This window comes from Anomaloglossus baeobatrachus, chromosome 1 (assembly GCF_048569485.1).
Source record: "Anomaloglossus baeobatrachus isolate aAnoBae1 chromosome 1, aAnoBae1.hap1, whole genome shotgun sequence".
Lineage (NCBI taxonomy): Eukaryota > Metazoa > Chordata > Amphibia > Anura > Aromobatidae > Anomaloglossus > Anomaloglossus baeobatrachus.
In genome coordinates this window covers 948,839,791-948,863,384 of record NC_134353.1, presented here as the reverse complement: position 1 = coordinate 948,863,384, position 23,594 = coordinate 948,839,791, and the positions used below count along the sequence as shown (strand labels likewise).

Genomic DNA, 23,594 nt, shown 5'->3' with positions numbered 1-23,594 from the left:
TGTTTTCCTTAAGTCTGCTGCTCGGCTGGAGGCAGTGCGTGCGCAGATAAGAACTTGAGCCCGGAGCTTCATCTACGCATGCGCCTACTTCGGGCACCATTATTTGAAGCTGCACCGCAGACCTAAGAATGACCCCTACCTCACTTCCCCCCAGCACAGTGGCCGTCAGCACAGTGGCCGCCAGCAATGACCCTATCAAGGTTGGAAATTTTGGGGAAATCACAAAATGGGATTTCTCAGGGTCACAGAGATGGAGTTCGATCTGCGCAGATATACAGTAATTGAATCAGACAATGACACGTGTTCACTGCCTGAGCAGAAGCCAGCTTCTGACCCGTATATTAAAGAATCTTGTGATTATACAATACAACATTCGACTTCGACCTTGGAGCAAGACAAGGAGTCAACATCCCACATGATGTGAACCAACTGATTATGAATCCTCTCAGTATGTTATGAATACCTCTTTGTTCATTGTTCATTTTGGCTTTATTATCTTTGTTAACACTTTGCAGAATACACATCTAAGAATCATATTATGAAGCTTCTATGCGATTGTCATAAGAGACAGAGATGATTATGCAACGACATCAATATTTTGATTATTTACACACAGATAATCTTATTACATCTGGACAAACGGCCTATAGCCCAGGCCGACCCTCACACCCCTGCCTCCTGCTACCCCTCTCCACCAACTCATGTTAAGCTACAATCGGGTTATAAGACGCATTCCTCATTTTCCTCCCAAATTTTTGGGAGGAAAATTGGGCTTTATAATCTGAAAAATACGGTATTTCCCACACACAATTGCCTTGGATTGCAAACAAAAATCCACAAACTGTACATTTTCTAAACAAAAACAATGGCAAAAAGATGGAAATACTGTGTACTTTTTCCTATTTTCAAAGCTGATATTCTGTTCATTCCTCTGCTGAAATGATTTTAGCAGATAAATAATTCTAGAAATCCCTCAACGCAATTTCATTTATTTCACCACATTTCTGGGACCCAAATATATTGACAGCAGAAAATAGGAAATAGAACTAGGCCTAGATATTATGCAGAGAAAAAGAAGAATCAGTGACTTGTGTGCGTTATTGGGTGGTCTGTACTCACCGGGGCGGTGATCTGTAGGAATCTCCTCGTTACTCCGCTGATCGCCCCTCACATTTCTCTCTGGAGAATTAATATTGTTCAGATCTTTATCCGGATCCAAAAGCTGCAAAACAAAATATTGTAAAAGTCCCCGGGAATAATGGAGATAAGATCCGGACATGTGAGGTCTGTGGTCAGCTGTGATCCTGCCGTCTCCACCGCTCTCATTACACAAGTATAAACATCTAATACTGGAGGAGAAAACAAGACTGAACACAAGGAGGTCACAGCCGTCTACACCTCATAGGGGAGATCTCCATCTACCTGAGGATCCTGTGGAGGAGGAGGAGCGGGACATCTCTCTGGGGTCGTCCTCGTACTGGAGAGACCTGCAGGAGACACAGACAGGACGGACATCATTATTACATACAGATAATTATAGGCCGGGTGTATTCAGTCCTGTCTATTACCTGCTGATGTGCGGGGCTGGGGCTCCTCCATCATCACCTCCTTGTACCGCTCCTTGTGTCCTTCTAGATACTCCCACTCCTCCATGGAGAAATAGACGGTGACGTCCTGACACCTTATAGGAACCTGACAACACAATGATACCGTCATCACCCAGAATCCTCCAGTGCCGTCCTGTATAATGTCCCAGCATTCCCAGCAGTGTCACCTCTCCAGTCAGCAGCTCAAGCATCTTGTGGATGAGTTCTAGGATCTTCTGATCATTGATGTCCTCATGTATCCGGGGGTGAGGTGGAGGCCCCAGAATTGGGCTCAGGGTTCCTCCCCATCCTTCAGACACAGGGGCCTGACAGCGATCACTAGAGGTCTTCACTACTGTGTAGCCCTGAGTGTGGAGACATTAATAATATCAATACAGACATTTCCAGAGTCCATCACTTCTCCGATCATATCCTCTGTTATTCCCATAGATCATGATGTAATATGATGACATCAGAACCTCTCACCTCCCCGGTCATATCCTCTGTTATTCCCATAGATAATGATGTAATGTGATGACATCAGAACCTCTCACCTCCCCGGTCATATCCTCTGTTATTCCCATAGATAATGATGTAATGTGATGACATCAGAACCTGTCACCTCCCCGGTCATATCCTCTGTTATTCCCATAGATAATGATGTAATGTGATGACATCAGAGCCTCTCACCTCCCCGGTCATATCCTCTGTTATTCCTATAGATAATGATGTAATGTGATGACATCAGAACCTCTCACCTCCCCGGTCATATCCTCTGTTATTCCTATAGATAATGATGTAATGTGATGACATCAGAGCCTCTCACCTCTCCAGTAAGATGGAAGATTATCTCCAGGGTCAGGTTTAATATCTTCTCTACCATCTTGCCTCTCTCCTTATTCATCTTTGATGAGTCAATCTGGAAATATCTTTTATTTAGAAAAAAAAAAAATCTACGGTGGTTCCTATAGAGTAAAAAGAATTGAAACATGTTGAAAAAAAATGAAGACATGAAAAACACAATATCATCTAGAGATAATGAATGAAGACATTGGTGCTTGTAACAATATGTAAACTGTTCACAAAGGGACCCAAGGAAACCTCTAAGCAACTAAAGGCCTCTCTGACGTTAGCTAGGGTTAAAGGTTTTGCCCACTACTCAGACAACCCTTTTTAAATGAATATAGAACCTGATGTATAATAAAAAGCCTGTAATCTGCTCTTGTGCCATGTGTCGCATGAAATAGTAATGTGACATGAGCCCTGCAGGAAATAAGAGGCAGCTAATTGCACGCACCACTTATTTCCTTTGGACAAAACTGAGGTGTGGAGGAAGTCCAAACCACTGCTCTCACTTCCTCCCACATTCAGTTTTGTCCGAAGGAAGTGAGGGTTAAGCGGCCCATTAATGACCGCTGATTGGTTGCAGTTATAGATTTAAATATAGACCTTAACCCTATAGAAATGTCGTGGAATGACCTGAAGTCAGCAGCTGCTGGGAGAAAACAGCTGTTTAGTAGGAATCAAAAAGCTAAAATTCATCCAAGCCGATGTGAGGAACTAATCAACAATCACTGCACCAGACACGGAGAGCAAAAGGTTCACAAGCAGTGCCTTGAAAAATTATTCCTACCCCATGAACTTTTGCACATTTGTTTTTTTTCACGTTACACCCATAAACTTATAGGTATTTTATTAGGATTTTATGTGATATCCACTCTATGTAGAAAGTGTTTGTGAAATTATTCGTGGTTTTCAAAATGTTTAAAAAATACATTGTGCATTTGTATTCAGTCGCCTAAGTCAATACTTTCTTAGGACCACCTTGATCTGCAGTTACTCCTGCAGTCTTTTGGGGTTGGTCTAGAGGTGACATTGTTGCCCCTTCTTCTTTGCAAACAAGCTCTCGCTCAATGAGATTCAATGGAGATGTCTGTGAACAGCAATTTTCAAGAATACACTTTGGTCTAAACCCTCCATTGTAGATCTGCAGGATATTTAGGGTCGTTGTCCTGCTGGAAGGTGAACCTACCCTCCAGTCTCAGGTTTTTTGTAGCCTCTAACAGGTTTTTCTCTAGGATTGCCCTGCATTTACTTCCATCCATCTTCCCATCACCTCTGACCAGCTTTCCTACCTCTGCTGAAGAAAAGTCCCCCCACAGCAGGTTGCTGCCACCACCATGCGTGATGGTGGGGATGGTGTTTTTTAGGGTGATGTGCAGTGTTAGTTTTTGCCACACATAGCATTTTGTTCAAAAAGTTCTACTCAAGTCTCATCTAACCAGAGCACCTTCTTTCACTGCTTGCTGTGTCCCCTACGGGCACGTGGAAGAAGGAGCTCTGGTCAGATGAGACCAGAGTAGAACTTTTGGTGCTAAATGCAAAATGTTATATGTGGAGGAAAACAAAACCTGCATGGTGGAGACGCATCGTGCTGTGGGGAGGCTTTTCTTCAGCAGGGGCAGGAAAGCTGCTCAGAGGTGATGGGAAGATGGATGGAGCTAAATACAGGGTAATCCTGGAGGAAAACCTGTGGCCGGGCATAGGTTCACCCTCCCGGAGGACAAGGACCCTAAAAATCCTGCAGAGATACAATGGAGGGTATAGATCAAAGCATATTCCTGTGTGTGAACGGCCGAGTCACAGTCCAGACCCAAATCCACCAAGAATCTGGGGCAAGATGTGAAAATTACTGATCACAGATGTCTCCATCCAATCTCACTGAGCCAGAGAAAAAGAGGAAAATGGCACCTCTAGATGTGCAAAGCTTGAGAGACCCCAAAAAACAGAGAAAGGTGGTCCTAGAAAGTGCTGACTCCGGGGGCTGAATACAAATGCAAGACAGAGAAAGATGATCCTACAAAGTACTGACTTGAGAGGGCTGAACACAAATGCACCTCACAATTTGTGTTCATCCCCTTTCCTTTACACTTCACAAATACTGTACTTCTAATTAGTGATGGAAAATCACATAAAATACATTTAAATTTGTGGGTGTAAAGTGGATACATTTGTAGGGTATGAATAATTTTGCAAAGCACAGTATTATTGCCATTCACAGACATAAAAGACAAAGACCAATATTTTTTTTTACTTTTCTTTGACCTGGTTTTCTGTCTACTTGTCGGATTTTCGGAATATAGTAAATTCTGAAGGGTTCACAAATTTTGACGCTCCACTGTAATATACATATCTAATATATAAAGCTGAATGTGTGTGTATGTATGTATGTATGTATGTATGTATGTATGTATGTATGTATGTATGTATGTATGTGTGTGTGTGTGTGTGCGTGTGTGTGTCCGGGATTGGCATCTGCACCGTCGCAGCTACAGCCACAAAATTTTGCACACTCATACGTCTGGACCCCGAGAGCGTCATAGGCTGTGTTGTGAGGAAAAATTTTAACCCCGCGCGTTCCAATTTACCAATCAATTTTGCCCCTATATACATAATGGGGAAAAAGTGAAAAGAAAAGTGTATCCGCACTGTCGCATTTACAATCACGAAATTTTGCACAGACACCTCATGTGACCCAGGGAACGTCATAGACTATGTTTTGACAGGAAAATGTAACCCCGCGCTTTACAGTAACTCTCCAAAAAACATGGCTCCATTAAAGTAAATGGAGCCTGGAACTACAGGTTATGAGTAGGAGCTGTGATTGGTTGCTATAGGAACAAAAGACATTCAAAGTATAAGAAGCTTATATGTGAGGTAATAAGATGTCGGTGTGGAGACGCGGAAAGAGACACAGACGGGGAAAGAGACACAGACGGGGAAAGAGACACAGACGGGGAAAGAGACACAGACGGGGAAAGAGACACAGACGGGGAAAGAGACACAGACGGGGAAAGAGACACAGACGGGGAAAGAGACACAGACGGGGAAAGAGACACAGACGGGGAAAGAGACACAGACGGGGAAAGAGACAGACGGAGCACATTACTTGGCCAATTTAGTTAAATCTGTGTGGAATATCTGTGGTGTTGAAATACAGTATATGTCGTGAAATGCTTCAATTAGCTTAGTTTTTGCCTTTTAATAATTATATTTCTATCTATTTGTTTTGTGTTTTTTGTGTGCAGAATACATTGTCATGTGCATAAAAACCGACATTACCGCCACCAATGTCCTCACAATCAATGTAAATATGGACTGAAGATCCCAGACATCAGAGACCGGAACGTCTGCTTAATCTGGTCAGGAAAAGCACAGCAAACTCTGCTCTACTTCCGTTGAAGAACTACAAGTGACAGCACGTCCTGTATTATTCAGGTGAGGTATTTGCAAAGGGGGCTTTACACGCTACGACATCGCTAATGCGAAGTCGTTGCGGTCACGGAATTGGTGACGCACATCCGGCCGCATTAGCGATGCCGTTGCGTGTGACACTTATGAGCGATTTTGCATCGTCACAAAAACATGCAAAATCGCTCATCGGTGACATGGGGGTCCATTCTCAAATATCGTTACTGCAACAGTAACGAAGTTGTTCCTCGTTCCTGCGGCAGCACACATCGCTCCGTGTGACACCGCAGGAACGAGGAAGCTCTCCTTACCTGCCTCCCGGCCACAATGCGGAAAGAAGGAGGTGGGCGGGATGTTACGTCCCGCTCATCTCCGCCCCTCCGCTTCTAATGGGCGGCGGTTCAGTGACGCAGCTGTGACGTCGCTGTGACGCTGAAAGAACCGCCCCCTTAGAAAGGAGACGGTTCGCCGGTCACAGCGACGTCGCTGGGCAGGTAAGTACGTGTGACAGGTCTGGGCGATGTTGTGCAGCACGGGCAGCGATTTGCCCGTGTCGCACAACAGATGGGGGCGGGTACCCAGCGTGTAAAGCCCGCTTAAGTCTATAATTACATGAGAAGATTTAATAATGTCATTTAAGAATTAAACCCCAGACCAAGGTATAAGATAAATAATCGTCAAAATGGAACATAGGTTTTCCCGCGCAGCAAGTTACCCTAGATCAGTACAGGTAATATACACACAAGAGAAAGAAAAGCACCAAAGATTTCATGTCTGCGATGTCATCCCAACAAGAGGCCTATACACAACCCAAGAGAAAACTGCAGCAGTGAACGGACCGCACCGCTACACTGCAAAGAGAGAGCCCAGGGTTTACAGACAGTGTGAGGTCTGTCGCTCTCTCTTCCCCATGTGTAGTGCGGGGTCTGTCGCCCTCTCTCTCCCTCGTTTGTAGTGCGGGGTCTGTCGCCCTCTCTCTCCCTCGTGTGTAGTGCGGGGTCTGTCGCCCTCTCTCTTCCTCGTGTGTAGTGCGGGGTCTGTCGCCCTCTCTCTTACTCGTGTGTAGTGCGGGGTCTGTCGCCCTCTCTCTCCCTCATATGTAGTGCGGGGTCTGTCGCCCTCTCTCGCCCTCGTGTGTAGTGCGGGGTCTGTCGCCCTCTCTCTCCCTCATGTGTAGTGCGGGGTCTGTCGCCCTCTCTCGCCCTCGTGTGTAGTGCGGGGCCTGTCGCTCTCTCTCCCTCATGTGTAGTGCGGGGTCTGTCGCTCTCTCTCCCTCATGTGTAGTGTGGGGTCTGTCGCCCTCTCTCTCCCTCATGTGTAGTGTGGGGTCTGTCGCCCTCTCTCTCCCTCATGTGTAGTGCGGGGTCTGTCGCTCTCTCTCCTCCATGTGTAGTGCGGGGTCTGTCGCTCTCTCTCCCTCGTGTGTAGTGCGGGGTCTGTCGCTCTCTCCCCCTCATGTGTAGTGCGGGGTCTGTCGCTCTCTCCCTCATGTGTAGTGCGGGGTTTGTCCCTCTCTCTCCCTCATGTGTAGTGCGGGGTTTGTCGCTCTCTCTCCCTCATGTGTAGTGCGGGGTTTGTCGCTCTCTCTCCCTCATGTGTAGTGCGGGGTTTGTCGCTCTCTCCCTCATGTGTAGTGCGGGGTCTGTCGCTCTCTCTCCCTCATGTGTAGAGCGGGGTCTGTCGCTCTCTCTCTCCCTCATGTGTAGTGCGGGGTCTGTCGCTCTCTCTCCCTCATGTGTAGTGCAGGGTCTGTTGCTCTCTCTCCCTCATGTGTAGTGCGGGGTCTGTCGCTCTCTCTCCCTCATGTGTAGTGCGGGGTCTGTCGCTCTCTCCCTCATGTGTAGTGCGGGGTCTGTCGCTCTCTCTCTCCCTCATGTGTAGTGCGGGGTCTGTCGCTCTCTCTCCCTCATGTGTAGTGCGGGGTCTGTCACTCTCTCTCCCTCATGTGTAGTGCGGGGTCTGTCGCTCTCTCCCTCATGTGTAGTGCGGGGTCTGTCGCTCTCTCTCCCTCATGTGTAGTGCGGGGTCTGTCGCTATCTCTCTCCCTCATATGTAGTGCGGGGTCTGTCGCTCTCTCTCTCCTCCATGTGTAGTGCGGGGTCTGTCGCTCTCTCTCCTCCATGTGTAGTGCGGGGTCTGTCGCTCTCTCTCTCCCCTCATGTGTAGTGCGGGGTCTGTCGCTCTCTCTCCCTCATGTGTAGTGCGGGGTCTGTCGCTCTCTCTCCCTCATGTGTAGTGCGGGGTCTGTCGCTCTCTCTCCCTCATATGTAGTGCGGGGTCTGTCGCTCTCTCTCCCTCATGTGTAGTGCGGGGTCTGTTGCTCTCTCTCCCTCATGTGTAGTGCGGGGTCTGTCGCTCTCTCTCCCTCATGTGTAGTGCGGGGTCTGTCGCTCTCTCCCTCATGTGTAGTGCGGGGTCTGTCGCTCTCTCTCCCTCATGTGTAGTGCGGGGTCTGTCGCTCTCTCTCCCTCATGTGTAGTGCGGGGTCTGTCGCTATCTCTCTCCCTCATATGTAGTGCGGGGTCTGTCGCTCTCTCTCTCCTCCATGTGTAGTGCGGGGTCTGTCGCTCTCTCTCCTCCATGTGTAGTGCGGGGTCTGTCGCTCTCTCTCTCCCCTCATGTGTAGTGCGGGGTCTGTCGCTCTCTTTCCCTCATGTGTAGTGCGGGGTCTGTCGCTCTCTCCCTCATGTGTAGTGCGGGGTCTGTCGCTCTCTCTCTCCCTCATGTGTAGTGCGGGGTCTGTCGCTCTCTCTCCCTCATGTGTAGTGCGGGGTCTGTCGCTCTCTCCCTCATGTGTAGTGCGGGGTCTGTCGCTCTCTCTCCCTCATGTGTAGTGCAGGGTCTGTCGCTCTCTCTCTCCCTCATGTGTAGTGCGGGGTCTGTCGCTCTCTCCCTCATGTGTAGTGCGGGGTCTGTCGCTCTCTCTCTCCCCCATGTGTAGTGCAGGGTCTGTCGCTCTCTCTCCCTCATGTGTAGTTCGGGGTCTGTCGCTCTCTCTCTCCCCCATGTGTAGTGCAGGGTCTGTCGCTCTCTCTCCCTCATGTGTAGTGCGGGGTCTGTCGCTCTCTCTCTCCCCCATGTGTAGTGCGGGGTCTGTCGCTCTCTCTCCCTCATGTGTAGTGCAGGGTCTGTCGCTCTCTCTCTCCCTCATGTGTAGTGCGGGGTCTGTCGCTCTCTCTCCCCCATGTGTAGTGCGGGGTTTGTCGCTCTCTCCCTCATGTGTAGTGCGGGGTCTGTCGCTCTCTCTCCCTCATGTGTAGTGCGGGGTCTGTCGCTCTCTCTCCCTCATATGTAGTGCGGGGTCTGTCGCTCTCTCTCCCTCATGTGTAGTGCGGGGTCTGTTGCTCTCTCTCCCTCATGTGTAGTGCGGGGTCTGTCGCTCTCTCTCCCTCATGTGTAGTGCGGGGTCTGTCGCTCTCTCCCTCATGTGTAGTGCGGGGTCTGTCGCTCTCTCTCTCCCTCATGTGTAGTGCGGGGTCTGTCGCTCTCTCTCCCTCATGTGTAGTGCGGGGTCTGTCACTCTCTCTCCCTCATGTGTAGTGCGGGGTCTGTCGCTCTCTCCCTCATGTGTAGTGCGGGGTCTGTCGCTCTCTCTCCCTCATGTGTAGTGCGGGGTTTGTCGCTATCTCTCTCCCTCATATGTAGTGCGGGGTCTGTCGCTCTCTCTCTCCTCCATGTGTAGTGCGGGGTCTGTCGCTCTCTCTCCTCCATGTGTAGTGCGGGGTCTGTCGCTCTCTCTCTCCCCTCATGTGTAGTGCGGGGTCTGTCGCTCTCTCTCCCTCATGTGTAGTGCGGGGTCTGTCGCTCTCTCTCTCCTCCATGTGTAGTGCGGGGTCTGTCGCTCTCTCTCCTCCATGTGTAGTGCGGGGTCTGTCGCTCTCTCTCTCCCCTCATGTGTAGTGCGGGGTCTGTCGCTCTCTCTCCCTCATGTGTAGTGCGGGGTCTGTCGCTCTCTCTCCCTCATATGTAGTGCGGGGTCTGTCGCTATCTCTCTCCCTCATATGTAGTGCGGGGTCTGTTGCTCTCTCTCTCCTCCATGTGTAGTGCGGGGTCTGTCGCTCTCTCTCTCCCTCATGTGTAGTGCGGGGTCTGTCGCTCTCTCTCTCCTCCATGTGTAGTGCGGGGTCTGTCGCTCTCTCTCCCTCATGTGTAGTGCGGGGTCTGTCGCTCTCTCTCCCTCATGTGTAGTGCGGGGTCTGTCGCTCTCTCTCCCTCATGTGTAGTGCGGGGTCTGTCGCTCTCTCTCTCTCCCTCATGTGTAGTGCGGGGTCTGTCGCTCTCTCCCTCATGTGTAGTGCGGGGTCTGTCGCTCTCTCTCCCTCATGTGTAGTGCGGGGTCTGTCGCTCTCTCTCCCTCATGTGTAGTGCGGGGTCTGTCGCTCTCTCCCTCATGTGTAGTGCGGGGTCTGTCGCTCTCTCTCCCTCATGTGTAGTGCGGGGTCTGTCGCTCTCTCTCCCTCATGTGTAGTGCGGGGTCTGTCGCTCTCTCTCCCTCATGTGTAGTGCGGGGTCTGTCGCTCTCTCTCCCTCATGTGTAGTGCGGGGTCTGTCGCTCTCTCCTGTAGTTCGGGGTGAGGAGACGTCTGGAGCTTGGAGAACACGCACTGACCTCCACCTCAGAGCCGGCACCACCTGTGCTCACAGGACCTGTGTGATGTCACCGTCATGTGATCAGTCACATGATCTGGGCCTCTTATGTGGGAGGAGGGAGTGCAGCTGCATGTGTAATTTGCACGAGGATAGAGCAGAGACGTGTGTGTGTGTGTGTGTGTGTGTGTGTGTGTGTGGGTGTGTGTGTGTGTGTAGGTAGGTGTGTAGGTGTAGGTGTGTGTGTAGGTGTGTGTGTGTGTGTAGGTGTGTGTGTAGGTGTAGGTGTGTGTGTAGGTGTGTAAGGCTACATGCGTACGCAGTAGTTTTTTTCTGCGCACTAACTTCACCTTGTAAGACAGAGCCTGGAAATGTAAAAAAAAAAAATGCTTGTAATATAGGTGCGTTTTTGGTGCGTTATTGTTATTGCGTTTTTTTAAAGGAGAAACAAAATATGATAGGAAAGGATAATGGATAGATAGCTAGAATAGATGATAGGTAGAAAAAATAGAAAGAATAGCTAGATGGGTAGATAGATAATAAGAACATATAGATTACATAATAAGAAATAACAGAATACATAGAAAGAAATAACAGAATAGCTTGATAGCCAGCTTGGTTAGCTGTTTTTTTTTTTTTCTGGGGGTAAAAAAAATGACTTGGGGTCTCGCCCCCCTTTTTCATATCAAGCACAGGAATAGCAGCTGCAGGCTGCATACCCTCAGCTCTCTGCTGTACCTTGGCTGGTTAAGAAAAATAGAGGGGATCCCACACTTTTTTTTTTAATTCTTTGATTTATTAAAAAAAAATGACGTGGGATACCCCCATTTTTCTAATACCAGCCAAGGTGCAGGAGACAACTGGGGGCTGATATTATTAGGGTGGGAAGGGCCATCGTTTTTTTTGCCCTTTCCAGCCTAAGAATAGCTGGCCACAGCCACCCCAGAAGTGGTGCATCCATAAGATGCGCCAATTCTGGTGCTGTACCCGGCTCTTCCCATTGCCCTGGTCCGGTGCAATCAGGGTAATAAGGGGGTAATGGCAGCCCATAGCTGCCACTAAGCCCTAGGTTTTTGATGTTAGGCATCTATGAGACACCCCACATCACTAATCTGTAAGTGAATGTAAATAATCCACACGAGGTCCCACAACGCTTCCAGCTCTGCTACATCCCTGTCCTGTCACACCCAGCGGTCATACAGCATGGCTGCCAGCTGTGAGTGCACACAGAGCCGCAGCAATCAGAATGAACTAGAGTGAACCCCTGACGTCACAGCTACAGGTCTCGCAGTACGGCAGGTGTCACAGCAATGACGTCACGGGTTCACTGCGGTTCAGGCCGCTACTGAAGTGAGCCACGCGATCAGCGGTGCCGTTGTAGCGCCCCACGGGGCAGGCGGTTAACCTACTTCTTGCTGGGCCATCGACTGTCGTTGTCATGAGCGGCCTAGCTCGGCTCCATTGCCCAGAGGTGTACAGAAGATGGCTGGGGAAGGTTGATGGGGGTAGTAGTGGGATGAATGTCGTAACACCACCTGTGGTATGTGGCCAGGGAGGTAGTCGCCGCTGCTGTCGCTGTCCTCTGGGGCAAATGGTTTTAGCAGCTATGGATGGTGTTGCTCCCCACAGGTGGGGCGGACCCCAGGGAGGATGAGGAAAGGAATAGTAATGGCGGGCACCGAGGTGCCGAGCGGCGGTGCCGGGAATCAAGAGACAGAGTCTATGGCTGCGGTTCCAGGTTGTTTACTCACTCTTTGTGTTGTGCCACTCACCTGGGTAATACCGGTCACCTGCTGTGATGGGCTCCGTCGGACCCGGATTATTTAGGAGAAGTCACCGGTGTTGAAAAGAAGAAGAAAGTCCCTTGTCAGAGTGGTCTTTGTTGCCGTAAGGCACCTGGGCTGAGCGGTAGTACCCCCAGCCCCAGGCCCTGTGGAGAGGAAAGTGGTGGTGTCGTGTCCCAGAAATGTTGTCCCGGGTAGACTGACTAGTGATTGTGTATGTAGTGTGAAGCCCTGGACCCCAGGGGTCACAGGTCACTACACTCACCACATACACCCCCACACTAGAAAGGTACCACCAGTCAACCACAAAGACCTGATTGCCTCCCTCAGAGTCAGACAGGCACACCAGGTTGGCGGAGTCAGGTGGAAAGACACGCCCACTGAGGAGTCTGCTGGCCTGAGGCAGGAAAACAGTAGACAGTCCAGTACAGAACAGCGGAGTGGAGAGTAGGGGAGTACAGTTCTGCTTGGGGCCTGGGCTGGAGCCTAGGACCCCAGATCAGTCAGGCAGGCAGACGGCAGTGACCGCCTGCAGGAGACCGGGAATACGAACGGTGGAACCGTAAGGGACCGGGACAGGGTAGTGGCCCGCCAGAACCGAACCGGGGAGCCAACAGGATACCGGAGCACCAGGCAGGGTACTCAGACCCCGAACTAGGCTATACGCCACCACCGTAGTCGAATTACCTGATTGCGGTCTGGACCTCAGGGGTTCATTCCCACCAAAGTCCCAATTGAAGGCAACAGCCCAATTCGTCCGGATAGCAGCCACCGCCAGAGGCCAGAGATCCAAGGGCGGCACGGTGGCTCAGTGGTTAGCACTGCAGTCTTGCAGCGCTGGGGTCCTGGGTTCGAATCCCACCAAGGACAACATCTGTAAGGAGTTTGTATGTTCTCCCCGTGTTTGCGTGGGTTTCCTCCGGGTACTCCGGTTTCTTCCCACACTCCAAAGACATACAGATAGGGAAATTAGATTGTGAGCCCCAATGGGGACAGTGTTCCTGATGCATGTAAAGCGCTGCGGAATATGTTAGCGCCATATAAAAAAAAAAAAAAAAATAAATATAAATAAAATATAAAGGGCCAGCGCCTGCGGGCAAAAGGGGCTCCTCTGATACATACACGCCGGGGAGCGGACTACCAGTGCCCAGGCACAGTGGTCACACTACAAACACAGGTGCAGGAGAAAGGCAGACATTGCCAACCCGACTAGGAAGCTGCAGCCGGCTGCAGGACCCGTTCATACCTTCGTTTGGTTTACCAGTGACTCTATGTGGTTTAATCGTGAGTACACCAGTGCCATCCGGCACCGCGCCGCATCGCAGCCCTGCACCCAGCACCCCGGCCCTCGCACAACCGGGTCCCTGGGACCAACATCCCCCACCCACGGAGGGGTCAATACCTAGCTGCGCCACTACATCGCTCCCGGGAGTCCCCGTACCTTGACCGCAGCGGTGGTGTCCACCATCACCACAACCCGTGGGTGGTATCACGAACAATCATCCCAAAACCAAACACCCGCATTCTCCCCGCGCATAGCGAGAGCCAGATCGACGTGACCCCCGAGTCCGGAGGCGCTCGAGCCACCGACACACGCGAGCCCGGACCCGAGCGGCTCGGCGGTCGAGGCCGCGGGGCGGTACACAAGCAGAGTATGACTGGCTCACAAGGTCAGTAGTGTGGTGCTCTGAACCAAATATAGTAGAGTAATATAGCAAATGCTTCGGCACTCAGACAAAAAGGAGAAAAAAATAAAAAGAGAGAGTTCTTTATGTATAGTTCTTTTTATTTTAGTGAATCAAAGAAAAAATGTTGTACATCCTGTCCGACGTTTCGGCTTAAAACATTAGCCTTTATCAAGGATTACACGTCTGTAGTGAAACAATGTGGTGACAGAAAACACATTAATAAGAATACAATGAGGTCTGTTTTCATATACACAAAGTGGTTGTGGCCTATCATTATTCATTATCAGTACAGAATTCAGCACAAACAGAGTAGAAAAAATGATTATATCGATTATAACAAGAAATTAGCAGAACATGAAACATGATTAGTTTAAAGGTAACATCACATAGTACAATGAGCAACAGTTCAAGAGCCAGAGCACTGAACATAGCAAAAAGGAGATCTGGAAGGGAAGAGAAAGCAGCCATAGAGATGAAGAAACAAGGTTGGTGGCCTAAAAGAGGGAATACTGATTAGTACACATCATGGGCAACAGTGCATGGATCGCGAGTGCACAGTGATTACTCCCGAGACACCCTAGGCCATACGAATGAGTGGCAAATTTGTAAATTCTATTATATTGAATGATATCATATGCATCCTGGTAGAAAAAGAGGTAATATACCTTATTGTTAGTACTGACAAGAGTCCTCTAAGGTTCCAGTAATGTCTTAACGGAAATGTGTAGACTGCACACCATGTACAGTTAGGTCCAGAAATATTTGGACAGTGACACAATTTTCGCGAGTTGGGCTCTGCATGCCACCACATTGGATTTGAAATGAAACCTCTACAACAGAATTCAAGTGCAGATTGTAACGTTTAATTAACAACAAAAATATCTGATAGAAATTGTAGGAATTGTCACATTTCTTTACAAACACTCCACATTTTAGGAGGTCAAAAGTAATTGGACAAATAAACCAAACCCAAACAAAATATTTTTATTTTCAATATTTTGTTGCAAATCCTTTGGAGGCAATCACTGCCTTAAGTCTGGAACCCATGGACATCACCAAACGCTGGGTTTCCTCCTTCTTAATGCTTTGCCAGGCCTTTACAGCCGCAGCCTTCAGGTCTTGCTTGTTTGTGGTCTTTCCGTCTTAAGTCTGGATTTGAGCAAGTGAAATGCATGCTCAATTGGGTTAAGATCTGGTGATTGACTTGGCCATTGCAGAATGTTCCACTTTTTTGCACTCATGAACTCCTGGGTAGCTTTGGCTGTATGCTTGGGGTCATTGTCCATCTGTACTATGAAGCGCCGTCCGATCAACTTTGCGGCATTTGGCTGAATCTGGGCTGAAAGTATATCCCGGTACACTTCAGAATTCATCCGGCTACTCTTGTCTGCTGTTATGTCATCAATAAACACAAGTGACCCAGTGCCATTGAAAGCCATGCATGCCCATGCCATCACGTTGCCTCCACCATGTTTTACAGAGGATGTGGTGTGCCTTGGATCATGTGCCGTTACCTTTCTTCTCCAAACTTTTTTCTTCCCATCATTCTGGTACAGGTTGATCTTTGTCTCATCTGTCCATAGAATACTTTTCCAGAACTGAGCTGGCTTCATGAGGTGTTTTTCAGCAAATTTAACTCTGGCCTGTCTATTTTTGGAATTGATGAATGGTTTGCATCTAGATGTGAACCCTTTGTATTTACTTTCATGGAGTCTTCTCTTTACTGTTGACTTAGAGACAGATACACCTACTTCACTGAGAGTGTTCTGGACTTCAGTTGATGTTGTGAACGGGTTCTTCTTCACCAAAGAAAGTATGCGGCGATCATCCACCACTGTTGTCATCCGTGGACGCCCAGGCCTTTTTGAGTTCCCAAGCTCACCAGTCAATTCCTTTTTTCTCAGAATGTACCCGACTGTTGATTTTGCTACTCCAAGCATGTCTGCTATCTCTTTGATGGATTTTTTCTTTTTTTTCAGCCTCAGGATGTTCTGCTTCACCTCAATTGAGAGTTCCTTAGACCGCATGTTGTCTGGTCACAGCAACAGCTTCCAAATGCAAAACCACACACCTGTAATCAACCCCAGACCTTTTAACTACTTCATTGATTACAGGTTATCGAGGGAGACGCCTTCAGAGTTAATTGCAGCCCTTAGAGTCCCTTGTCCAATTACTTTTGGTCCCTTGAAAAAGAGGAGGCTATGCATTACAGAGCTATGATTCCTAAACCCTTTCTCCGATTTGGATGTGAAAACTCTCATATTGCAGCTGGGAGTGTGCACTTTCAGCCCATATTATATATATAATTGTATTTCTGAACATGTTTTTGTAAACAGATAAAATAACAAAACTTGTGTCACTGTCCAAATATTTCTGGACCTAACTGTAGTTACTGACTTAAGGCCCCGTTACACTCTACAATATAATCGGGCGATATGTCGTCGGGACGCACATCTGGCATCATTTGAGATATCGTAGCGTGTGACAGCTACGAGCGACTGTGAACGAGCAAATATACTCACCTTATCGTTGCTTGTTGACACGTCGTTCATTTTCAAAATATCGGTCACATTCCTGGATGCAGATTGTTCGTCGTTCCTGAGGCAGCACACATCGCTCCGTGTGACACCTCGAGAATGACGAACACAGCTTACCTGCATCCTGCCGGCAATGAGGAAGGAAGGAGGTGGGCGGGATGTTACATCCCGCTCATCTCCGCCCCTCCGCTTCTATTGGGCGGCCTCTGTGTGACATCGCTGTGACGGTGAACGTCCCTCCCCCTTCAGGAAGTGGATGTTCGCCGCCCACAGCGAGGTCGTTCGGGAGGTAAGTACATGTGACAGGAGTGACCGACTTTGTGCGACACGGGCAACAAATTGCCCGTGACGCACAAACGATGGGGGTGGGTGCGATCGCACATGCGATCACACGATAAATCGACGCATGTAACGGGGCCTATAAAGGGAACCTGTCTCCAGTTTTTTCCCTATTAAACCAAAAGTATCACCTTCTGCAGCTCCTGGGCTGCATTCTAGGAAGGTGCACCATGTTGCTGGCCCCTAAAAGAATTTTATAAAATCTTACCGTTTCCTATGCAAATGAGTTTGGTTGGCCAGATGGGTGGGCTCTAATTCGGCTCCTGCCCCCCCTCCTGACACTGTTCGCTGTCCCCCAGTCATGATTTACATAATTGATGCCGACCCCGTCATCATGCACGCTGCTGGAGTCTCGTGCAGGAGCATTTCGCTGTGCCCCTATCACAGGGCTGAGCATTAAATTTCCCTTGCGCGAGCACCGGGCATGTATTTGCGCAGGCGTGAGATTATAGGCGTCGCTGTGTATGACCTCACCAGCGTCATCCTCGTACCCGGCCATAATATCGCGCCTGCGCAACTACATCACCGGCGCTCGCGCTAGTGAAACTTTATGCTCAGCCCCGTGATAGGGGCACAGCTAAATGCGCCTGCGCAAGACTCCATCAGCGTGGACGATGACGAGGGCGGTGTCATCCATGTAAATCATGACTGGGGGATGGTGAACAGCGGCAGGAGGGGGGACAGGAGACCAATTAGAGCCCGCCCATCTGGCTAACCAAACTCATTTATATAGTAAACGGTAAGAGTTTATAAAGTTCTTTTAGGGGTCTGCAAGGGGGGTCACCAACAAGGTGCACCTTCCTAGAATGCAGCCCAGGAGCTGCAGAAGGTGATATTTTTGGTTTAATAGGGAAAAAACTGGTGACAGGTTCCCTTTAATGAAGGGGCTCATAGCGCCTATAGACAGGATATACTGTACAGTTAGTCATGCAATCTCTAAAGTAACGCCAAAGACTAAATAGAGGTAATAGTACCTGAAGTTGTTTTATGAAAATAAAGGAAAATATGTCCTTTTGAGTAGTGTAGAAGATCCGTCTGCAACCTACTAGGGAGGAACTCTGATAAGTAAGACAGGTAAAATGATGGCATAGACATGTAAACGAAGTATATAGCGGTATATGACAAAATAAAGGGAACCTGCGAAAAATCGCAAACGAAATGAAAGTCTGCGTTGTATATAGTGTAAAAAGGACAAGGGAACAGGGACCCATGGCAAATCTCATCACGTAAGTGTGCAACAACTTTAGAAGATAGAAGGGCATAAAAAGAAAAAGTCTTTAATTTTTGCACATTCGTAAAACCATCACATGAAGACAATATAATGCCAAATAAATATTTATTATAGTGATGCTTCAGGACAATCAAGGTTTATATACAGCAGGAACAAAAAAGGTGGGTAAGGTGCAGAGGGGGAAAGAGTTAAGACCCCATGTGCCCCTGGATATATGTTCAGAAAAAACAGGGGTGAATCAATTCATCCTAAGGAGATGTATGTAGGTGCAGAGTTGCCCCCATACAGGCTGGTCACAAGTAGTGACCTCACAAATTAATAAAGTCACTCACCCATGTTAGTAGGATGACAAGCCAGGGTTGCACGTGGGGACCAGCGTCCCGACACGTGTTTCACGTCTCCAACGCTTCTTCGGGGGATAGTATATAGTGTAGTGCCTGAATATCCTTGGACAAGGAATGCAATTTCAACGCAACACTGTTAAACAAGAGATACCTGTTACTGTCTTATTCTCCCTCATCACTAGGTTTAGCACATCTACAAAGAGTAAATCGACAAGAAAAAGGGAGGGGGGATTTTATGCATGTGAGGAGATACACACCCTCCTATATAATTAATAAGAAATGGAGAACTTTCCTTGTACAGTGGAACCTCGGTTAACGAGTAACCCAGTTAGCGAGTATTCCGCTTAACGAGGAAAGCTTGCTGTAAATTTGTAACTCACTTTAAGAGCAAGCTTTGCCGTACGAGCAAAATACTCACTGCACACACGTCCGGTTCCGTACATCCACCGCGCTCTAACCCGTTCTTGCAGTCTGCACAAACACACACAAACACGCACAAACACACACGTATTATGCTCACCTTACCTTCCGTGCCATTGACGGCCTCCTGGATTTTGCAATTCGCCGATACAGGATGTGTACCGGTTAACCATCGCGACAAGGAAGGAACTTCCGCTGTCAGCCGCTACTCAAAGTCAGCGCGCTGGCCAATCAGAGGCAAGTGGCTCATGCCTTTGACGTCAGCGCTCTGGCAGCGGAAGTTCCTCCGTCGTTGCGATGGTTACCCGATACACATCCTGTACCGGCGACCGTCAAGATCTAGGAGGCCGGCGATGGAACGAAGTTAAGGTGAGCATAGTATGTGCATGTATGTGCATGTTTGTGTGTGTTTGTGTGTGTTTGTGCGTGTTTGTGTGTGTTTGTGTATGTGTGGAATGGCACAATAGGGGATCAGGATGGGACATTTAACAAGTTGTGGAACGAATTGTCTGCATTGCAATGATTTCCTATGGGAAATCTTGCTTTGCTGAACGAGTAACTTGGTTAACAAGCACACTCCCAGAACGGATTGTTCTCGTTAACCAAAGTTCCACTGTAATAGGAATAATGCCTCGGGAATTGAGGTGAATCTATATATTCAAGCCTGTAATAAGGGAAACAAATGAGGAGACTGCTATGCCAAAGCTTATAAGTGTGTTATAAAGTTGTGATAAAATCATACCTGTGACACTGGCAGTGTCCTGAGTAGCAGTGGTGGCAGTGGCAGACTCCAGGTGCAAGTACCGGTTTTAGGCTATATGCCCACGCTGTGGAAAATTTGCGGAATTTGCCGCAATTTTTTCGCGGAAATTCCGCGGATTTTTCAAAAATCTGCAGTACAGCAAGTCCCCAGCCATTTCTATGGCATTTTGGAACTGCTGTGTGCGTGTGTGTGTGCTGCATTTTTTTCCGCAGCGGAAATAATGCGAATTTCCCTGCGGAAAAATCTGCAGCATGTGAATTATTCCTGCAGATTTCTCCACAGGGTCCTATACTTACCTGCCTTGATAGCAGACACCGGAGTCACTTCCTCTGGTGCGGAGGAGTGCGGTGGAGCTATGTACAGGAAGGAGGAGGTGTGCGGGGCCTGCACGAGCTCCGGTCATGTGACAGCTGGAGCTAGTTCAGGCCCGCCCACCTTTTCCTGCAATGTGCAGACACGGCCGGAAAGTGAAGTGCTGCGTGATGGAGGTAAGTATGAATGCCCCGATCACTGCAGTACTTGTGTCGCATTGAGGATGCAGTGCTGAAGCCATGGTACTGTATCCTCAATGCAGAATGACCGCAGCATATCCGCAGGACATTCCGCTGTACATCCGCAGAACACCGCAGCATGTAAACAGACAAAGTTGTGCTGCGGATTTCTGGGAGCCCCTGCGGAATGTCCTGCGGATATATCCGCAGGACACTGTCCCCATAGGCACATGGGCTTATAGTGTGTGCGTTGGTGGTGTATAGGGAATCGTGACAGCGTTACTTCCTGGTTGTGAAACGCAGGTGGAGCGCACGTCCGCGCATGCGCACTGGAATGCGGAAGTATGCACATGCTCAGTAGCATTAATGACAGAAGAGATTAGTGAGGGGAGGATGTGAGCGCCAGGGAGAGGAGGAGGGGTTATAGAGCGCACAGACTTGGGAGGCAGGGCTGTCTCGGGAGTAATCACTGTGCACTCGCGATCCATGCACTGTTGCCCATGATAAGTACTAATCTGGATACTCTCTTTTAGGCCACCAACCTTGTTTCTTCATCTCTATGGCTGCTTTCTCTTCCCCCTCCAGATCTCCTTTTTGGTATGTCAGTGCTCTGGCTCTTGAACTGTTGCTCATTGTACTATGTGATGTTACCTTTAAACTAATGATGTTTCATGTTTTGCTAATTTCTTCTTATAATCGATATAATCATAATCCTTGATAAAGGCTGATGTTTTAAGCCGAAACGTCGGACAGGACGTACAACATTTTTTCTTTGAATCACTAAAATAAAAAGTGCTATAGATAAAGAACTCTCTCTTTGTTTTTTCCTCCTTTTTTTCTGAGTGCTGAAGCATTTGTTATATTACTCCACTATATTTGGCTTCAGAGCTCCGCACTAGTGACCTTGCGAGACAGTCATACTCTGCTACCGTCATGTGATCAGTCACATGATCAGGGGCTGCTGGGCGGGGGGTGCACAGCATTAGGACTCGTGCACACGAGCAGCAGAATCAGACAATAACTCTTTGGCCACAACTATATATTCTTTGATATACAATAAGGAGAGGATTTAACTCTTCAATGTCTGTGAAGATCTGAGGTTGTGGGTTGTATTTGTGACGCCCTAAACTATCAGGTTGTCACAGGGCATTGCACAATCTGCCCTTCTGTGCAATATCCACCTCCTCCTTGGTTATGGGTCCCCAACTACATAGTGTTGCCGACAACAGCTAGTAAAATCCTAGGTACTCTCTGCACCACACCCATCAGACACACCAGTGGACGGCCTGAGTGGAATAGGGTCGCCAACTTGGGAGGTTGGTTAAGGGGAGGTCAGGAGTAACATACTGATAGGAAATTTAGATTGTGAGCCCCAAAGGGGACAGTGTTCCTTATGTATGTAAAGCGCTGTGGAATATGTTAGCGCTATATAAAAATAAAGATTTATTTATTTATTTATTTTATTTAGTAGGGAAAAGTAGTTTGGAAGTGAAGGCGAGAGGAGGTCAGGAGCCGGGCTCCTTGGAAGCAACTAGGTAAGTCAGGGAATAGCTTCAGACAACCTGAAAATTTACCCGACAAGAACGGAGCCTTCAAGATCCCGCTCTCCACCCGCTCCAGAATTGGGGTACTAGCGCAACGAGGGGGATAGGACTTTCCACTCAAACGGTCCAGAAAATCCCAAGCGTGAATCCTGAGAGCAAGCTCCCACAGTTAGTCACACTGGGGAGGGGGACCCGACTAGTTCTATACTAGCAGGACCAACAAGCAAGTGAACTTAGTGCCAGGAGGAAGGTCACAGATCACCAGGCAGCACCATCTGGGACGGGACCCAAACTAGATCCCTTCAGCGGCAGCGGTGTCCAGAACTTTGGTTTACCCAGTTGTCGGTTTCAGCTTTATGGACTGTGAGTACGCAAGTGACCCCTTCGCACCCAACGGCACTCCCCAAACACCATCACCGAGTCCTGGGGCATTCCCCCTACCCGTGGAGGGTCCCAACACCTGGCTGCCCCACTCCATCGTCCCCGAGTACTCCCAACTGCAGCGGTGGTACTCCACCACACACCACGGGTCGCGTCACGAACTCTTAACACAATCCCCTGTAAATTCCTCCCTTCATTTGAGTGGCCGCACGACCCCCGGGTCCGGACGCCCCTCGAGCCACCACGGATCCGAGCAGCCCGGCTGCTGACACGGGGGCGGCACATATTAATCACCTAGACAGGTTATGATGCAATTATATTTCTTCCTTCCACCATCTTACAGCATCTCCGGGTAGATGGCCAAAACGAGATGCTCCCAGTCCACAAGATCCCAAACTTGGACCGATAGTCCCACTGCCCCCGTACCAGGCGATACCCACTGTCTCCCAAGTTTTGGTTAGTCCACCACCTTTGTATCTCCCGCTGGTATGTTCTGCAGTCACAGCCTGTGCTCCTCCAGATGACAGATACCATGACTATAACGCGTGTATCCAGCTCCAGCCTGCAACAACCCCCAACCGCTCATCAGTGTCCTAAGTAAACCAAGCCATCCTACCTGCTCGATCCTGGTCCCCTGAAATCCCCCCCAGTCCAATGCTAACTGTGCATTGATAGAGGTATTTTCCTGAGGCCGGGTCACTCACCTGAGACTGCATGTGAGACCCCCTGTGGTGTAAGCTTCCGAGTCTACTAGCACCATCCACCTAATGGAACTGGTGGCTGGAAGAACAGTGGCTTAATTGAGGCCCCTGTGACACTAACAAGAGTAATGGAATGATTGGTTTACTCTAATTACCAATCTCATGCCTGGCCTTCTCTGTACATAAGATCCATTAATATTTATTGTGCACCTTAAACTGATGAGAAAGATAATATCTAATAAAATACAACAATGAGATTGACGTAACCAGTGCTCCCTGCTGGAAAAAGTCGACATCCAATAAAACCGTGGACTCTGCTTTGTGTCCTTTGGTCCAATAGTTTTTAGTCCGCAGTCTGCTCCTCATACACTTCAGGCATTTTTTCAGCATGGTAAGCGCTGGGCTGCAGTTCATGAGGTTGACTTTCCCCTTCTTCTGGTGGTAATTACCGGGGGTTATAGGCTTTCTCAGTTTGTCTCAATAGACCATCAGCGTTAACGGGGTTTCTCCTCTTTTCGTGAGAAATTGTAACGTTTAATGGTTGTAATGCCAGGCTTCATGGTGGCAATCGCCCCTTCTCCCCCGCCACCCAGTGTATGTAGCCATGTTAATGGATTCTGGTCCATTTCTATGGTGAATACCCTCCCATACCCATAGGGTCACAGTTTCTTCAGCGCCCAGACAATGGCCAGGCATTTCTTTTCTATGGTGGTGTACACTTTCTCTCGGTCTACCAGTTTCCTTGAATGATGCGCCACTGGGTGTTTCTGCCCTGTGCCGTCCACCTAAGGACAGTGCCCAACCCACTGTCTGGTGCATCAGTCTGCACCAGGAATCTCTTGGTATAATCGGCCATAGCCAGCACAGGGGCCAGGACTTGTTTGAGCTACACAAAGACCTGTTCACATAGTTCAATCCATTTTTTCTACCTTAGAAATTTCTTTGTT

The 23,594-nt window shown here is 48.7% G+C and overlaps 1 protein-coding gene across 1 annotated transcript in view; it reads right to left on the bottom strand.

Annotated features, from left to right (window-relative positions):
• The window catches only part of LOC142257282 (uncharacterized), a 73,179-nt gene extending 62,656 nt beyond the window's left edge, over positions 1-10,523 (bottom strand). The window contains exons 1-6 of the mRNA XM_075329453.1: positions 10,447-10,523; positions 2,413-2,551; positions 1,775-1,951; positions 1,569-1,692; positions 1,423-1,487; positions 1,120-1,222 (exon numbers count right to left, since the gene is read on the bottom strand). Coding sequence (XP_075185568.1) covers positions 1,120-1,222; positions 1,423-1,487; positions 1,569-1,692; positions 1,775-1,951; positions 2,413-2,490 — 547 coding nt within the window. The 5' untranslated portion in view covers positions 2,491-2,551; positions 10,447-10,523. The remainder of the gene's footprint in view (positions 1-1,119; positions 1,223-1,422; positions 1,488-1,568; positions 1,693-1,774; positions 1,952-2,412; positions 2,552-10,446) is intronic.
• Between the last annotated feature and the right edge of the window lie 13,071 nt (positions 10,524-23,594).